Source organism: Phaenicophaeus curvirostris, chromosome 8, assembly GCF_032191515.1.
Source record: "Phaenicophaeus curvirostris isolate KB17595 chromosome 8, BPBGC_Pcur_1.0, whole genome shotgun sequence".
Taxonomy (NCBI): domain Eukaryota; kingdom Metazoa; phylum Chordata; class Aves; order Cuculiformes; family Cuculidae; genus Phaenicophaeus; species Phaenicophaeus curvirostris.
The window spans coordinates 14470505-14486427 of NC_091399.1; the positions used below are offsets into that span (position 1 = coordinate 14470505).

The 15923-nt window shown below is 41.7% G+C and overlaps 1 protein-coding gene across 4 annotated transcripts in view; it reads left to right on the forward strand.

The window, feature by feature from the left end:
• The first annotated feature begins 1616 nt into the window (after window positions 1–1616).
• CAMSAP2 (calmodulin regulated spectrin associated protein family member 2) overlaps window positions 1617–15923 on the forward strand; it is an 88698-nt gene continuing 74391 nt past the window's right edge. For all 4 annotated transcript variants that reach the window (XM_069862492.1, XM_069862493.1, XM_069862494.1 and 1 more), the window contains exons 1-2: window positions 1617–1895; window positions 13466–13725. In XM_069862492.1, coding sequence (XP_069718593.1) covers window positions 1757–1895; window positions 13466–13725 — 399 coding nt within the window. In that variant the 5' untranslated portion in view covers window positions 1617–1756. The remainder of the gene's footprint in view (window positions 1896–13465; window positions 13726–15923) is intronic.

Genomic DNA, 15923 nt, shown 5'->3' on the forward strand with positions numbered 1-15923 from the left:
CATTTATTCGTCACTAGTAAATATAGAGTCACGCTAGTAAAACTATAAAGCACACAATGGCCTCATAATCATGACACTTGCATCATTGCGCACATGAAGTACTGGAAACATGTAAAAATGGAAAAAACTCCGTCCAGATCAATTCACAGTCCACGTTACACACAAAGAAATAACACTCAGGATAAAACGTTAAACCGTGCAGTGCCAGCTAATAATTACTGTAAGTCAGGAGCGATCCTTTAGCGACCCAACAAAACTTAGACGGACAAAATAAAAAAAAAAATAACTACAAACATAAACTACTCCTTTTTTTTAATCAGCTTTCCGAAGCGGCTCCCCGCAGAGCTGCCGGAGCACCCAGGCTACGTTTCATCGCTCCAATAACGATTCGTTACCGAAAAGCACCCCCGCCGGGGCTGCCGAGCGCCGGTGCGAGGCCGGGGCAGGGGCAGAGCCCCCCCAGCAGCAGCCAGTGCCGGCCCCGCTCCACAGCGCTGCCTGAGCGCCAGCCCCGCACCACCCAGTCCAGGCTGTGAGCAACGCTTCTTCCCGCACAGAATCCCAGAACAACCGGAGCTGGAAGGGACCCACAAGGACCAGCGAGCCCAGTTCGTTCCCTGCATAGGACAACCCCATAGTTACACCGGGCGGCTGAGGGAGGGGTCCAAACGCTGCTGGAACGCGGCCGGGCTCGGCGCCGCGGCTGCGGCCCCGGGAGCCGTCCCAGCGCTCCGCCGCCCTCTGGCTGGAGAACCTCCCAGCACCCAACCGCCCCGGCACGTCTTCCCGCCCCTCCCGGGACGCCGTCACCGGCCACCAGCGCCCGCTCCTCCTCCTCCCCTCGTGAGGAACCACAGGACGGTTTGGGCTGGAAAGGACCGTGAAGCCCATCCAGTTCCGACCCCCTGCGAGGGGCCCGTCCCGCAGGCCAGGCCGCCCCGGGCCTTGAAGCGGAGGCCGCGGCGCGGTCCCTCCCCGCCTCCCGCCGGCCCAGCGCCCGCGGTCACTCCTCGCACCCCCCGCTCTGCCCCCGCACCCCCCGCGGCCCGGGAGGCTCCGCAGCGGCTCGGGCCCCTCTCCGCGCGGCCGGGCCCCGGCGCGGCACTGTCACGGCTCGGCGCGGTACAGACACGCGACGCGAAGCAGGAGGAGCGGGAGGAGCGGCCTCGGCGGCAGCCGCCCCTTACCGGCGAGAGACGCCGCGCTCCCGCTGGGGCGGGACGGGGCTGCCCGGGCGGGACCCGCCTCGGGCGCCGGGACCGCCCGCGGGGAGCCGCGGCCACGTGACCGCCCCGCCCTCCCCGCCCCGCGCCCCGCCCCTCCCGGCGCGCGGCCCAACCCGCGCGCGCCCCGCCGCGCCCCGCCCCGCCCCTCCCGGCGCGCGCCCCGCCCGGTCCGGGAGGCGGCGGCGCGTGCGCAGCCGCGCTTCGCCCGTCCGGTGCGGCAGGCGCGGGCGGGAGCCGCAGCGGCTGCGGGGGCCGCGCGCGCGCCTGGCTCGGGGGCGGCGGGGCCGCTCAGCGCCTCGGGGCCGGCGCCGCGGCCGGTTGACGTCTCGGCCGGGCCCGGCCGCCGGGTGTCCTCCGGGGCGGCGGCGCGGGGGAGCCGAGACACAAAGGGCGAGAAGGAGGAGGAGGAGGCCGGGCCGCATTCCTGCGCGGAGGAGCGGCGCTGGCCCGGGCGGACAGCTGGGCTCGGCGCTGCCCGCAGCTGCCGCCGGCACCGGGGCCATGTGAGCGCCCGGCGGCCCCGCGGCAGGATGGGGGACGGCGCGGGCGGCCGGGAGATGCGGAGGACGTTCATTGTTCCTGCCATCAAACCCTTCGACCATTACGATTTCTCCCGAGCGAAAATCGCCTGTAATCTCGCCTGGCTGGTGGCCAAAGCCTTCGGGACAGGTAGGTGGCGTCGCTCCCCGCTTTGATCCCGGTTCCTGCTCGGCGGCTCCGCTCCCTCCCCCCGCGGGCTCGCTCCTCGGTACCGGGGGGGCTCTGCCTTTTCTCTCGTCGCCCCCGCTCTCCCTGCGGCGGCGCCGCTCCCCGGTAGCGCTCGTGTGTCGAGCCGATGCGGCTTTGCTGGAGGAGCCCGGCTCTGCGGTTTATGGCCCGGGTCTCGCTTCCAGAGTGCGGAAAAACCGCAGCCCGGAGCCGTTCGAGGGGCGAAGCAGCCGGGAGAATTTCGGGGGAAAAGAGCGTTTCGTGCCGGGGTGCCGTGAGCCTGAGCCGTGAGCGTGCAGGGAATTGGCTGTAGTGCCCCGAAAGGCGTAGCTGCTCTGCCTAGGGAAAGCCGGGCCTTGAGGAATACCAGACCTATTATTCTGTGCCTGAAATATCGTTGGGCCTTGAGGGAATCCAGGCTTGCAGAGGTCTTCTGAGGGGAGCGTTCGGGAAATTTACCCAGCTGAGTTTTTTTTTTTAATCTAGCTGTGGTACGTTAATGGCTTAATTTTCTGCGGATTCCAAGGAAGGAGTTTGTTTGAAAGGCTAATTAGATGTTAGCAGTCAATATTTTTCTCCCGGTCCTTTGTTGAAAGCAGGAAAAGGTTCCTCCTTTTGTAATTCTACAACTTTTACGTTGAGCCAGATTATGTTATGTGTTTGAGTAGGGTTAAAGGTGTATCTTTATGATGCCCTTGGGAGGGGGTGATATTTGACTTGGTGCTTCCAGAAAGCTGCTTTCAAAGTGATTGAACCTAGTGGAACTTCAGTAAAGTCAATGGCTACTGAAATAAAGTACACGTACATTGCTTTAGAAAGAAAAAAGATCAAAATACCATTTCCCTTTGAAGAACTGTCAATAAACTCTCCTTACTTTTGTGGGATATGGGCAAGTATATACTATTTTTAGATACAGCTTTATTAGTGATACAGGCAGAAGAGGTAAAATAGTAGGAGTGAAAATTCTCGGAGGTATTTGCTGCCACGATTTCAGACATTGTTATCTTTTTAGGTAACTTGGTTCTATAGGTTCTACTCATGGGATTCTGGTTGTGCAGTGCTTCTGCAATTGTATAACCCAGCAATATAACCTGAAAACTTTTTTCAACTGGAGTTTGACAGGTTCTCAGCCTGTGGTTGAAATGGCCAAGTTGCTGTTGGATGTGTAAAGCGACTTGCGGGGTACTTTTCTGCTACTTCTCTATAGAAAGTGTCATTCCTTTGCTTTTTTTCTTCATTTCTGTGGTTGTACTGAAGTGCACAGATGAAACATGATTAGAGGAGATAACAGCTCCGTTTGCCCTCTAAATACTGCCATAATGTAATGTGGGAAGAGAGGTAAACGTATACAATTGCAGTGTTTCTGTTCTTGCAGTTCTTCCACTGGATTAATATCCCTGGTAGCCTCAAAGACGAGTTTGTGGCTGAAGTAGGAAAAAGCAGTATACAGGACTTGCATGTCTGCAATAGAAACGCTTCCTTTATACTTGGAGCAAAACAGAAGAACTGACCTTCAACTATTCCAACAAGGAAGGAAGTTTGGGTTTGTTAAATTATTTGGTTTAGTGCTTAAGAGGAGATCACAGACTCAATCATGTCTGCTACCTAGTGCTGTGTGCATTTGTACAAAGGATGAATTAGTGTTTTTATGGATCCCACATTTTATTTCTTGGTTTTATCCCTGAAGTGTTGGAATTCCTTAGGTGGGCAGGGGAAGTGAAGGATTTTTCCCCACTCTCTTTGGAGTTAGTTAATGCCATTTGTTTTGGTTAATGAAAAAATTGTAACTTGGCACAATCTTGTATCCACTGAAGAAATTTAAATCTTTATCAAATGGGTGTGTCTTTCTGTGGATGTATTTCACTTTCTTAAAACCCTGTTTTAATATAATCAGTATTATGAGTACAGCTTGGGTAGGTGTTGTGAGGAGAATTCTCTTGAAAAAAGACTTTGAAATAGGTAGTGTTCCCCAGCATCCAGCAGTGGCTTTTGGTGTTTGTTATCTGTATCTAAAAACTGAGAGACAAATTGCATATTGCTGTTGCCCTCAGTGAAACTCCAAGGACAGAATCTTGCCCACAACACAGACAAGTCGGAGTAAGTTATCTTATTAATAAATGTCTTATGAGAGTAGAAGACTGAATAGTCATGTTGAAGGCATCTCATATGCAGAACTCTTTAAGAAATGCTAATTGAGGACAGTGTTCTTGTTGAAATGTTGGGGAGCGTAGGGTTTTGTGTCTTGATGTTTTGCTGCAAGAAAACGTATCGCTGTTAGGACAGGTCAGGTTAGATGTTCTGTAGTAACCAGGTGGTTTAAGACACACAACTTACAGTAACAGGAGAACAAAATTAACACAAAGTGTGAAGTATGAAAGTGGGAGTGTTTGAGCTTGGAAATAAAATCTGTGAACACTAAATTTTCGGCATTAACTCCCAATGCTGGGAGTTAACCCCTTCAGTAAAGAAAAACTGCTTGCCGAAGAAGTGATTGAACTGTGTTGATATTATATGTTTTGACTTAAAAGTATATCAGGACCTACTTCATAGGAATAATTCAAAGGTCTTGATGTTGTGTTTCTCTGTCATTTTTATTTCTAAAACAACAGAAGTGGATTTCATTATTTTGAAGCGTGAAGTTTTTATGTACTCACTCCATTACAGTCATAGAAATTGTAGCTGGAAAATTTGTTATGCATCCGCCATCCTAAAGCCAGGCTGAGCTAAATATACATTGTTCTCGACAGATGTTTGTCCAGCCTGTTTTTTTGAAAATCTGTAATTATAGAGATCCCACGGTATGTCTGCTAGTCAATTTGAATCCTTATTTATCTCTAGACGTTAGAACAGCATAATCATCTTGATGTCTTTTGCTACGCTGTAAACCAATTACTCGTCCTGTTCGCAGTGGATGTGAGAATGGGGGTTGCCTTACCCCTTTATAAGACCTTCCACATAAAAGCAGTGTCTCCTCTCTGTTCGGTTGTTTAGACAAGCCAGGATTTTTTTTTTTCAACTTAATTTTTGTAAGTCAAGCTTTTTATGACACTGTTTTGGGTTTTTGTCCTCCCCTGTACTTTTTCTGTGGTCAGCTTTGAATGGATTCTGTACTTAAATCTAGATCTAATGGTCCAGCTAAAACTTTAGCAGTACAGGGTAGATTTGAAAAATTACTTCATCTTTCCAACCTGTAATACTCTAATTTATTCAGTAGAATATGATGTTTGTCATTTTTGCATCAGCCTAGAATTGTTGACTCATTCAGCCTGTGATTCACTGTAGCTCCATATCTTTCTCTGCAGAACTGCTGCCTACTCAGTTGTTCCCACCTTCTTTCTAATTGTGCAGTTGTGGGTTACTGCTTTGCAGCTCTACTTATATAACCGCATCCTATTTTCAAACCACTTCTTCCACTTATCAGAGTAATCTTGAATTAGAATTTTGTCCTCGAAAATGCTTTCTATCTTTTTGTAGCTTGGAATCACCTCTCTGGGACCTTAGCTAGTATGAATGAAAATACTAGTTCTTGAACCATAAAGTAAGTATGTATTCTTCCCAATTGATAATGGGTGTCTGAGAGGTCTTTGAAAATTGTTTTTCAGATAGCTTTGTATCCAGTTTTTAGTTACTAGGTTAAGCCTGACTGTTGTGTACAATTCTCAGAAAATTATGGGAACAATTTTAAAAGTCAGGTGAAATCTTTTGCTCTTCTGCTGTCCGTACAACCTATTATCCTGCTGCAGTAATAAATTTCAGTGGTTTAATGTGAGGGATTTTTGACAGGAGAAAACGAAATGAAAGCTACACAAATATGAGTGCTTTATTGTGTTTTCTACAGTCAAAATAGTAGTCCATCCACCTTTTAACATTAAATTTATCCTTTATAGATGTCTGAAGCAATAGATCAAATTGCATCATCTGCAACTAAGCATTAACCAAGAGACATAAAATAGCTTTCTCCTGATGAATAATATTGTCAGAATTCATATGCAGATACTTACTACTGTTTGTAGATGTTGCCAGTAGAGCCATGAAGGGAGGAAATTAACATTGTGTATCTGACAGAAACAAGTTTTAACTCAATACTCTCATCTGTTATGTTGGGTGTTGCAGGCCAGAATGTCTTTTAATCTCTTCCTAACAGACCCAACTTAATTACTTTTAGTCAGTATGTCAGCTAGCAAAAACTTGCACAAGAGTTTTGAGAATAACAGCAAATGTTTGAGATTCTGGTAAGAATTTTTTCTGTTTTTAATAGATTCTTCTCCATCACTTCTCTAAAATAGTTGCTGATGATACTTAATTCAGTCTGTTTGGACTAGTCATCAACTGAGATGGTCTGCTTTGAAGTTGATGGTATCACTCAGTTCTGTGGAACACATTTAAAACCTGGTGTGACTGTATATCACTTTCATTTAAGTAAACAAAATTGTCTAAACTTATTGTTCTTTTATGTTTGGCAGAGTCATCTGAGGTTGTTGACTCTGCAGTACAAAAGTGCAGGAAGGTAAATTAGTTAAGTTGTCAGGATTCTTACTATGCGATAGCCCTCAGGTGGGTAGTTGGTAACCTTTCCGTGATGCCATGTCATGAAACCTGTTCTGAGACTATTTGTCATTACAACTGAAGTGCCTGTCTGCCGGTATGTAGTGGATTTGACAAAGAGACTGTAGCCAAATGCTCACCTGTGTCAGGTGAGGAGGTGAAATGTATTCCTTCTACTTGTACTTGGTTTCTCTAATGTTTCTTGACTATTATTGCAGTTACTACTGCAGATGTATTGTAATTACCTCCCTCTCGCCCACATTGATTTAGGGTAATCTGTTGGGTTACCTTAGTGACTCCACGTTTAAAGGTGGCTGTCATTGGAACTTCGGTATTTATATGCTGTTAATCAGGAACTCGCCACCTTTTCAACATGAGATGTTATGTAGTTTCATGTGTATAACTAGCTGGTGGATATTAACGACCAAACTGGGATACAATTCCCCTTCTGGCATTAATAACTTTTAACTACTTGCTTTTGTAAACCCAGGGCTCTGAATGAATGTTTTTACTGATCATTCTGGAAAATGGAGCTGAGAGTGAAAACCTTCAAGACTTTTCAAGAAAAATAGTGAGTTTTCTCCCCCTGTCAGACAGTACATTATTACTGGATCAGGTGGTCCTAATAAACCTTTTTGCTACAGAGTTGAAGTGCAGCATTTGAAATTCTTTTGCCTAATGTAAGGATTTTATAGTTCTAGCTGTTTTCTGTGTTTTGGTTTTTTTTTTTCAGTTGGAAGCAGTTTTAAGCTGAGAGAATGTGTAAGCCAGAGAGCAAAGCGGATGTGTCTGTTGTGCTCATGTCTATTTAGTTGTGGCTGGCAATAAGTTGTTTTTTTTTGTTTAATAGTCGTGTTCAAGAAGAAAGTGTTAATCTCTATAGATATGAAACAATCTTTTGCCCTGTTCTACAGGCTATTTAAATCTTGACTGTGACAGTCATTAGGGTGCTAGCTGAGTAAAATGGGATTATAACTATAGTACTATCTTTATATTTCTCATATCTTACCTTTCCCACAAATTAAGTTCTGAATGCTTTTATGCTAATAAGAAATGATTTGCCAGGGTTAATTCTGTGTCATTCTTTTGCTTATCAAAACCTGAATCAATACACAGGCTTTAGTAAAATAGATGTCAAACTTCCCCATTGTAATAGAAAATGTCCCTCCCAGACAAATTCTGTGTGCTTTGTGAGTTGCGCTTCCTGGTGCCTTATTGAAGACATAATATTGGGTGGGATAGACAATTAGCATGACCCAGTAGAGCGTTTCTTATGTCATTCTTGGTGTACAAAAAATAACTGAGATCTGGGTGGGCTATGAAGGTCAAGCCTGTGCATATCTCTTTCCTTGGATTTTTTTTTTGAGGGGTGGATTTTTGTTTTGTTTGTTTTTAACAAACAATCCCTTATAAGTGCAGAATTGCTGTTAAATCGGTGGATCTTGGTCTGCTTTTATGACATGTAGAGGCAGGGTTTGTTTATACGTAGTACTTCTGTGATGGTAAATCCAAGAATCTCTCAAGTTCAGTTCAGTTAGATGGTAAAAGATAAGAATTGTGATACTGAAATTGCCTGCCTTTAATTTATAGAGGTTGACCTCTTAGGTACTTGCCCCTAGGCAGGAGTACGCCTACTGCCTGCTAGCCAAGAACAGTGTAAGTGGCAGACTGATTCCACAAACCAAAAGTTAAAATTCTTTTTTAATACAACTGTCTCATTTCATTTTCTGCTTCCTGATTAAAAGGTCTGCTATATGGTTTTCCTTTTTTCAGTAGCATCAGTTTGATCCGTGGATTACTAACTTTCTGTAAATCTTAGAACTGGAGTACTTGGCAGAGCTGCTAAAGGTGTCTCCAAAATAAAATGCAAATTGAAATGTCTCCATCTTTTACTGAGGCAGCTACAGAAATTCATCAAAAGCAAAATAATATAGATCACGCTTCTCTGACCTGTTCTTCAGACTCTTGACTTCTATGCAAGTTCCACTCTTTTCACCCAAATGGCAAACGTGGCACCAGAATCCTTGTTGGCAAGTGGGAGGCTGAACGAGGTAACTTAATTGCTGTTACCTTCCTGTAAAGGCACAGCTTTGGTGTCCCACAGAAAGCTGTTGAGTAATCGAGTCCATGGCGATTTGGCATGAAATAATCTACTGATTTGCACTAGGCAGTGGTTAAAGGTATTAGTCAGAATTTTCATGAGATAATTCTGCATTAAATCTCAGTCTTCTAAAAATTGTTTTGTTGTTCTTAATGTTTCAGTTGACTGTTGTCAGTAACCTGTAGAGACAGAAGTTTTCTAGCTTTAATGTAGCCTTGTGGCTCCCAAGAATTGTGTATATTTTAATTAGAAAGCCCATGGTAAAATATTTTAACTTGTTTATATTATCCTCAGGAATGAAAAAAAAAAAGGGCAGGGGGGCGACGACACTTTGGTGATAAAGACTTCTAAGCTTTTGGACTTAGTTAAAGCAAACATTAGATCTGGATTTGTTCACAGTTATACATGTGAAAACCTTAATAGTTGTGTAACTCAAAGGTTTGTATTCATCTGTGTAGAAATCTGGAAACTTTACAAAAAAAGGGTTTGTTTTTAAAGAAAGTACAGACTTTTCACATTAGGGCAAGTAATTTTTTCCAAAGGAGGAATTCACCTGAGCAGAGGGTTTTACTTATAAAACAGCTTTTAAAGGTAAATGCCAGGGTGGTACCCATAGATTATTTTTAGATGATTCATTCCTGTTAAAATGGTCTGTTGGAATAAGTCCCTTCATTTTTATTCTATTTCTTCTCTAAAAAGAGCATCTGTAGGACTTTTGAGTCCATTTTAATTTATGGAAAAACTAGCTGAAGATCTGTTGAATACTGTTTTAAAGGTAGCCTGATTCTTAAATTCACGTTATTGTTTTGGACATAAGTCGTATTTCTTTTTCTTTTCCATGTGTGTTGAACTTGTACATTAGCATCATTTGTTCTCTTCACAGTTCAATATTTACAAAAAATCCAAATGTCAAACTTTTTTTTTTGAAACCTATTCCAGGTAAAGATTTCCAAAATTGAAGCCTGTGGGCTCATTGACAACTTTACGGGGTTAGTCAATTAACTTCGTTATTATTCATTATAATAATAATAATTCATTATTATGGACATTATAATTAACTTCCTGCTCTAAGAAGAGCTGGCCTCAAAGTTAGAAGAGGTAGGTTTCTTGGGGCCTTGTCCACTTAAGTTCTGAAAGTCCCTGCAGAGGATGGTTTTGCATCCAGGTTCCCAGGTAGCCTGTGCTCTCCTGCTCTCTGTGAAGAGTGTTTTTACTTATATCCAGTTGAAATTTCCTTTGCGGCAGCTCATGGCTGCTGCCTTTTGTCACTTCAGTGCACAGTCCATGTTTCTGAAATGTCTGTTGAGTGTTGGAAGAGAGTGGTTAGTTACATCCTCCCTCTGCCTCTCCACCGTTCCCTTGGTGTCATCGGTATTTCTTGTGCTCAGCTCCCTGAACTCAGTGTCCCCAGTGTATTCTCTCTCACATTGTTGCTGTACTTTACCAGAAATTTCAAGGTCCAGTGGTACTCTGGGTGTATGTGCAACAAGGTATTTATTTAATACTTTTTGTTTACTTGGATTTACTCTTAAAAGACTCCTTTTCAGCTGAGCAAAGGAAGGGGACTGGTAAAATGCACATATTGGGAATTAGTGTTAAGATTCTTCTCTGCTTAACAGAACCATTTAACAATCTCCAATCCTGCCAGAATTGTTAGTAAAGGCTTTTGGCTCTGATGGTTGTTCTGGTAATCTGCTGAGAACTGGATGTAGCCTTGAAATTCCCCTCTGCAGGTCTGCAGAGGTGAAGCATGTCAATTCTGGAAGGGCTATTACCTGGGGATCAGTAACAGGAAGAGTTTCCTCTGAGTCTCACTGCTGCACTTTTTTTTTTTTTTTTTTTCTTAAAACCATAACAAAAATGAGAACACAGCTTGAGTCTACTATCAAGATCTATTCTGATATCAAACAGTTTGATACATGTTAAAAATGGGGAAAAGTGCATGTGTTTCTGCTTGTGGGAAGGGAACTCTGATGGGAATTTTTGTGAAGACTTCTGATCTTATTGCAGCAGGGAGTACTTATTTGTATGCTTTCACATGTTTTGGTTTTATTAATTCAGAATGCATCTGTAGTAACAGTTTCTCATCCTAATGCCTTGTTGATGTATTCTATTTCTCTAATAAATTTCTTTTCTGTTTTTATTTTTATGAGCACCAGTAAGTTCATGTTCCAGATTTATGTGAACACCAATGAAACAAAAGAAATAGCTTATAAATTATTTTGTCTTTTGCTGTTTTTTTCAGAAGCATAAATGTCCTTTATAAATAATTTTGTTTGCCTTTGATAGTTATCTTGTTGTTGTTTTTTGGGTTTTTTTTAGTGTATTGAGGTTTTTTATTATTAAATCCCAGTAGAGGATATAGTTGTTTCATGATAGATGCATTTATTGTGTCTTACCTTGTCACTCTGGGGTCTATGTCAGTGATACAGAAGATCAGAAATTACTCCGTAACAGGCTATGGGTTTGTTATTTCCAGTCTTTAGATTTCTCTTGTGGCTCAAATTTTCAGATTTGAAATCTGTCATTCTTCAGTGAGTAGGAAACGCAGAGTTTGTGGCTTCTGTTTGTGCACAGCTAACAGCTCCTGTCTCAAGGCATTTTCTCGTATGGGAATAAGGCTTTTCTTATGTCTTCTACAAAATTACAGTTAGCTTTATGTCTTTTTCCCTCTTGCCCCCTGCCTCACCTAACTCCCCATGTGAATAAAAAAAAGGATGTTGTTGGGGTTTTCTGTTTATTTGGGGGTTGGTTTAGATTTTTTCTTGTTTTGGTTTCTTCTTTTCAAAAAAGGCAAAATCTGCGTGTATGTTTAGTCATTACAAAAAATGTTTTCTAGTGCTCTCTGAAATAGCATGAAGATGCCTTAAAGGTTGGCGTTTGAAATTATAGAGCATGAAGTCATGAGGAGGACTGAGGTATACTCTTCCTGATGCTAGAGATGAATAATGAGGGACTTGGAAATAATGATCTTAATATTTTAATAGACAGTGTATGGACAACCAGGGAAAAGAAAGAAAGACGGGTAGAATTGAGATAGGTGGAAGTAATACCTAGGGAAGCAGGTACATAGCAGCTCATGGAGTTAATTAATTAGAACTGCTTTTTATAGTTCTGGATGACCATAGGTCATACACAGTCAGTGAGTAAGGCTGGGAAATGGCAAGGGAAGATTGCAGTATCGTTGCATGACGTGGGTAGATTTTTTTGTTAGCAGTTTTGTTAGGGTAAAAAAAAGTTATTAGGCTTTTATTTTAAAGGGCAAACTAGTTTTGCTGACAGTATATGTTTATATATATATTAAAGCAAAGCTGTCAGCTTTCTGGCCAAATTTAGGCTTCTGGTTTAAGAAAATGATAAACTATACCTCTCTTCTCCTTGATATTCTGAATTGGCAAATAAGAAACAATGCCTTATGCTTTATTACCATCCTTGTGACATATAAGAAAGTATGTATTAATATTTCTTTTCCCTTTTCGCACTCTATAATGCGTATCTCCTCTCACAGCTAGAAGGCAGCTAGCTCTTCTTCCAAAGCCCATAATGGAAGCACGTGAACTGCAATAGAATATGTATGAGGAAGAAGATAGCCTGTCATTATCTTGTGATGGCATATTCTGTTTTTCTCTCTGTCCTGCTCCACCTGTATTGGGCTGTTTGCTCCACCCTCTGCTTCAAACCTTGTCTGTTCAGTCACTTATCCAGCTGAAGGCAGAGGGGATAGGAACCTAGAGTTGCACCACCATTTTCCTGCGTGCTTTTTTCTTTGTAGTGATTAAATAAGCTTTACCATTTGTGCACAGGAAAAGAATCACATGCTCTTTATCCAATAAATGCCGTTGCCTTAACTAATTCTACCACAACTGGGGAGTGATGTTGCTACGTGGGGAAAATGGAGCACCTTGCCATGCATGTATCTAGAAATATGAGGTTTGATAGCATGTCTAAGTTATTTTCCACTTCACTAGTGACTTAATTTCGTGTGATCTAGTATCATTTGATCTGTAGCTATTACTTTTGTGGTAGACAATTAGAAATGTAATCTGCCTGTATTGTGTTGTGTAAAGCATTTGGAAAAAATGTTAGGTTGTCTTGGAATGCTAATTTTGGGGTTCAAATCTCAGCATAAACTTGACAGAATCTTGCATAGATTTCTGTGGGTGCTAGGCCAGTTCACTGAAAAAGGAGGAAAGCCACAATTTTAAGGGAAGTCAGTAACATAAATAGGCAAAATAAGCATTCAAAATTTCATCAGAAGGAAACATACTATTTCCACCACCAGCCCCTTTTCCCATTCTGTTAATTCCAGTAAAACATCTATGTATGTATGATTAATTGCTGGAATGCCATCATTCTTTGATGCACGGCCTTTGAAATAGGTAGTGTAGTCATCAAATTTCTCTTGCATATGTGAAACCTAGACAGCTGCTGAGTGGAAATGTCTCATCTTAAATTATTCTGTGATAAAATATAATGTTCCAATTCCATTTTAATATTGTAATAGAGACAATGTTTTAAATGGGTGTTGTTCTGTCTTTATGTATCTGATGTAATAATGTTATGCCAAAAGAAATGAAAATGTTGGGGCATGTATTTGGAGAAGCCAAGAAGTTTTAAAGTAATAGTGCTATAAACTGCAGGTTGGCCGTCTGGTTCGGCCTTTTCAGTGTGGAACTCTCTGAGTTTTCCTTATGTTTCAATTTATAGTTCAAATGTTATGTTTGTATGCACTTTTCCCCAGCGGTTTTTATCGTGATGACTGGTAAAGACTCTGGCCTTCCCTTGAACATGCTTTCTTTAACATAATTTTGTGTTCGTACATATTAAAAATCCCTGAACTGTGTCCTTTCTGATACTAATGTTTGGGGTTTTTTTGTCCTTGTAGAAAATGTTCCTGAAGAACTACGAGAACCGTTTTACACAGACCAGTATGACCAAGAGCACATTAAACCACCTGTTGTTAACTTGCTGCTGTCTGCAGAACTCTACTGTCGTGCTGGGAGCCTTATTCTCAAGAGTGATGCTGCAAAACCACTTCTAGGTCATGATGCTGTTATACAAGCCCTGGCACAAAAAGGCCTTTATGTCACTGACCAAGAAAAGCTGGTGACTGAACGAGACCTTCACAAAAAACCAATTCAAATGGTGAGTGTTTAAAGCTTGTATGTTGTTTGTTCTGTGTACTCCCAATAGCTGCATAACTATCTTTTAATATGCATTGTTATGCTGACGTATTTTTCTCAAGAGTTCAGTGTGATTCATTACTGAGAGACTAATTATTGGTTTTGTTTGCTTTGTCCGTCTCCTCATACCTATCGACGCAGGTGTATTTCCTCTGTACTAATGCTTCAAAGCACCTACCATTCTACTTAGTTCAGGTGTTACATTTTTCAATATAGCAGTGACAATATGGTCACTTTGATTTCAGTTTTCCAGCACTGACTGTCGGTGAATATTTCCATGTTGGAAAAGTGGTTTGGAAACAGGGTTTTTTTCCCCCCCCTCCTTATAGAAATCATTGGTTACAAGCTTAAAGAAAGGGTTTTGATGACGTAGGCAATTCAACCTAATGACATTGACTAGTGACCAGTTACATATTGAGTCACTGTAAACCAAACAACAATGGTGTATTCTTTCATAGAGTATTTTAATACTATGTCTTTGCTTTGTGCTGCTGTTAGCCAAAACATTAATTCCAGATGAGTGATTCTATTACTAAGCTCCAAAGTTGTGGGTTTTCTTCCTTGATTGGAGCTGGGTTAAAAAATAGAAGAAAAAAAAAAAATATATGGCCTATCTTTTGCTCTAGCTGGCTTGTAAAATAATGGTATGGTACAATAAGATTCAACTATATTTAAAGTGAAGTATTTAAAGTTATTTTCACTTTTTTATTATTAAATATTTTATATAGAAAATAAGTAAACAAAGTATGAGACTACAAAGGTTCACAATTTCCCGATTTTAATATAGAACTTAATCTTGGTCATTCAAAATCAGAAGCAAATTTTAATGTGATACCAGTGAAACTAATGTTCCTACTATGCTTGGAGGTTTTTATGGCAGAATCTGGTCTTCTCACATTAGATTACGTTGTATGTGTCTTATAGACGAAAGACTTCTAAATTTGCTGTCATTCATTATCAGAATCTAGACTTCGCGGTCTACTTTTCCCAGGGCCTTCTGTGTTTCAATCTACCCTCTGGAGTTGGCCAACTGTTCTTTTTTGAGTCCTTTGATACTTTCATGGTCAGTGACCTGTAGCCTTTCCTAGAATGGAGGTGAAAATTAATACAGCTATGTTTTTATTGTCAGCTTATTGGTGACTTGTGTTTACTGACATGTAAGAAGACTAACAGGTTTTTGGCAGAATGATTAGAGAGTCTCTCTTATTTGATCAGTTGGCATCAACTGATAATCTGCAGAGGCTTTGCAGGTGTGACATCAAAGTTACTTATTAGTGGTTAATGATGTATTCCATACAGCATTGCCAAGAGGTATTAGGCCTCTTAGTTCACACTAATGTTTTTTGGAAGTGGCAGTAGTCAGTTATTGTGATCTAAAGACTAAATTTTTAGCTCCACTTTGGTATTGTTTGAAAATTCTGTCCTACTCATGGAATGTTTAAGATCTGAAGATAAAAATATTTCAGCAATGGTAATAAAACTAGTGAAGGCATTTTTTCGTTATGATTAAGCTGTGATCAGTGAATGCAGATAACTTGAAATTTTGCCAACGTCTCTTTTGGATCTTTGTATCCTATTTTAAAAGGAATGCTCAGCAGAGAACAAGTGATGTTTTGGTAAAAGGAGCTGCGGGCAGCAAATAAAAGACATACTGAAGTGATAAAAAATTTGCTGGCCACTTGTAACAGTCAGGGGTGGTTTAGCAATATACATTTCTAATGTTCACAGAAGTCAAAGCATTTAAGAGGCTAAGAAACAAATTTTGTAACGGTTCGTGTTTTCCCAGGACTTAACTCTGTTCACATCTCTTCAGGAAGATAAGGTTACAGACTTGCATTTATGAGCCTACGGCTTTCCTATTTGATTTTTTCCATTTGCTCCCTTTCTAGAGCAGTTGTAAGAGACATCTCTCTTCACAGCTGTCAGTTGAGAAAATGTGTCAGTATTCTCTAGTTTGGTTTGCTTATCTTAAATTTGGTAATTAACATTGCTTAAAAATTATTTTAATAGCAATTTTATGTTTCCCCTCTGCTTGAGTGGGTGTTTGTCTGCCTTTCCTGTGTTGTTTCGGTCTAGTCCTACAAGTGGTTAGTCAAGTGTCAGTGTCATGAGTTGGCATCCCTAGGCTTGTACTCTGCCCAGCTCATTTGTCCCCACTCC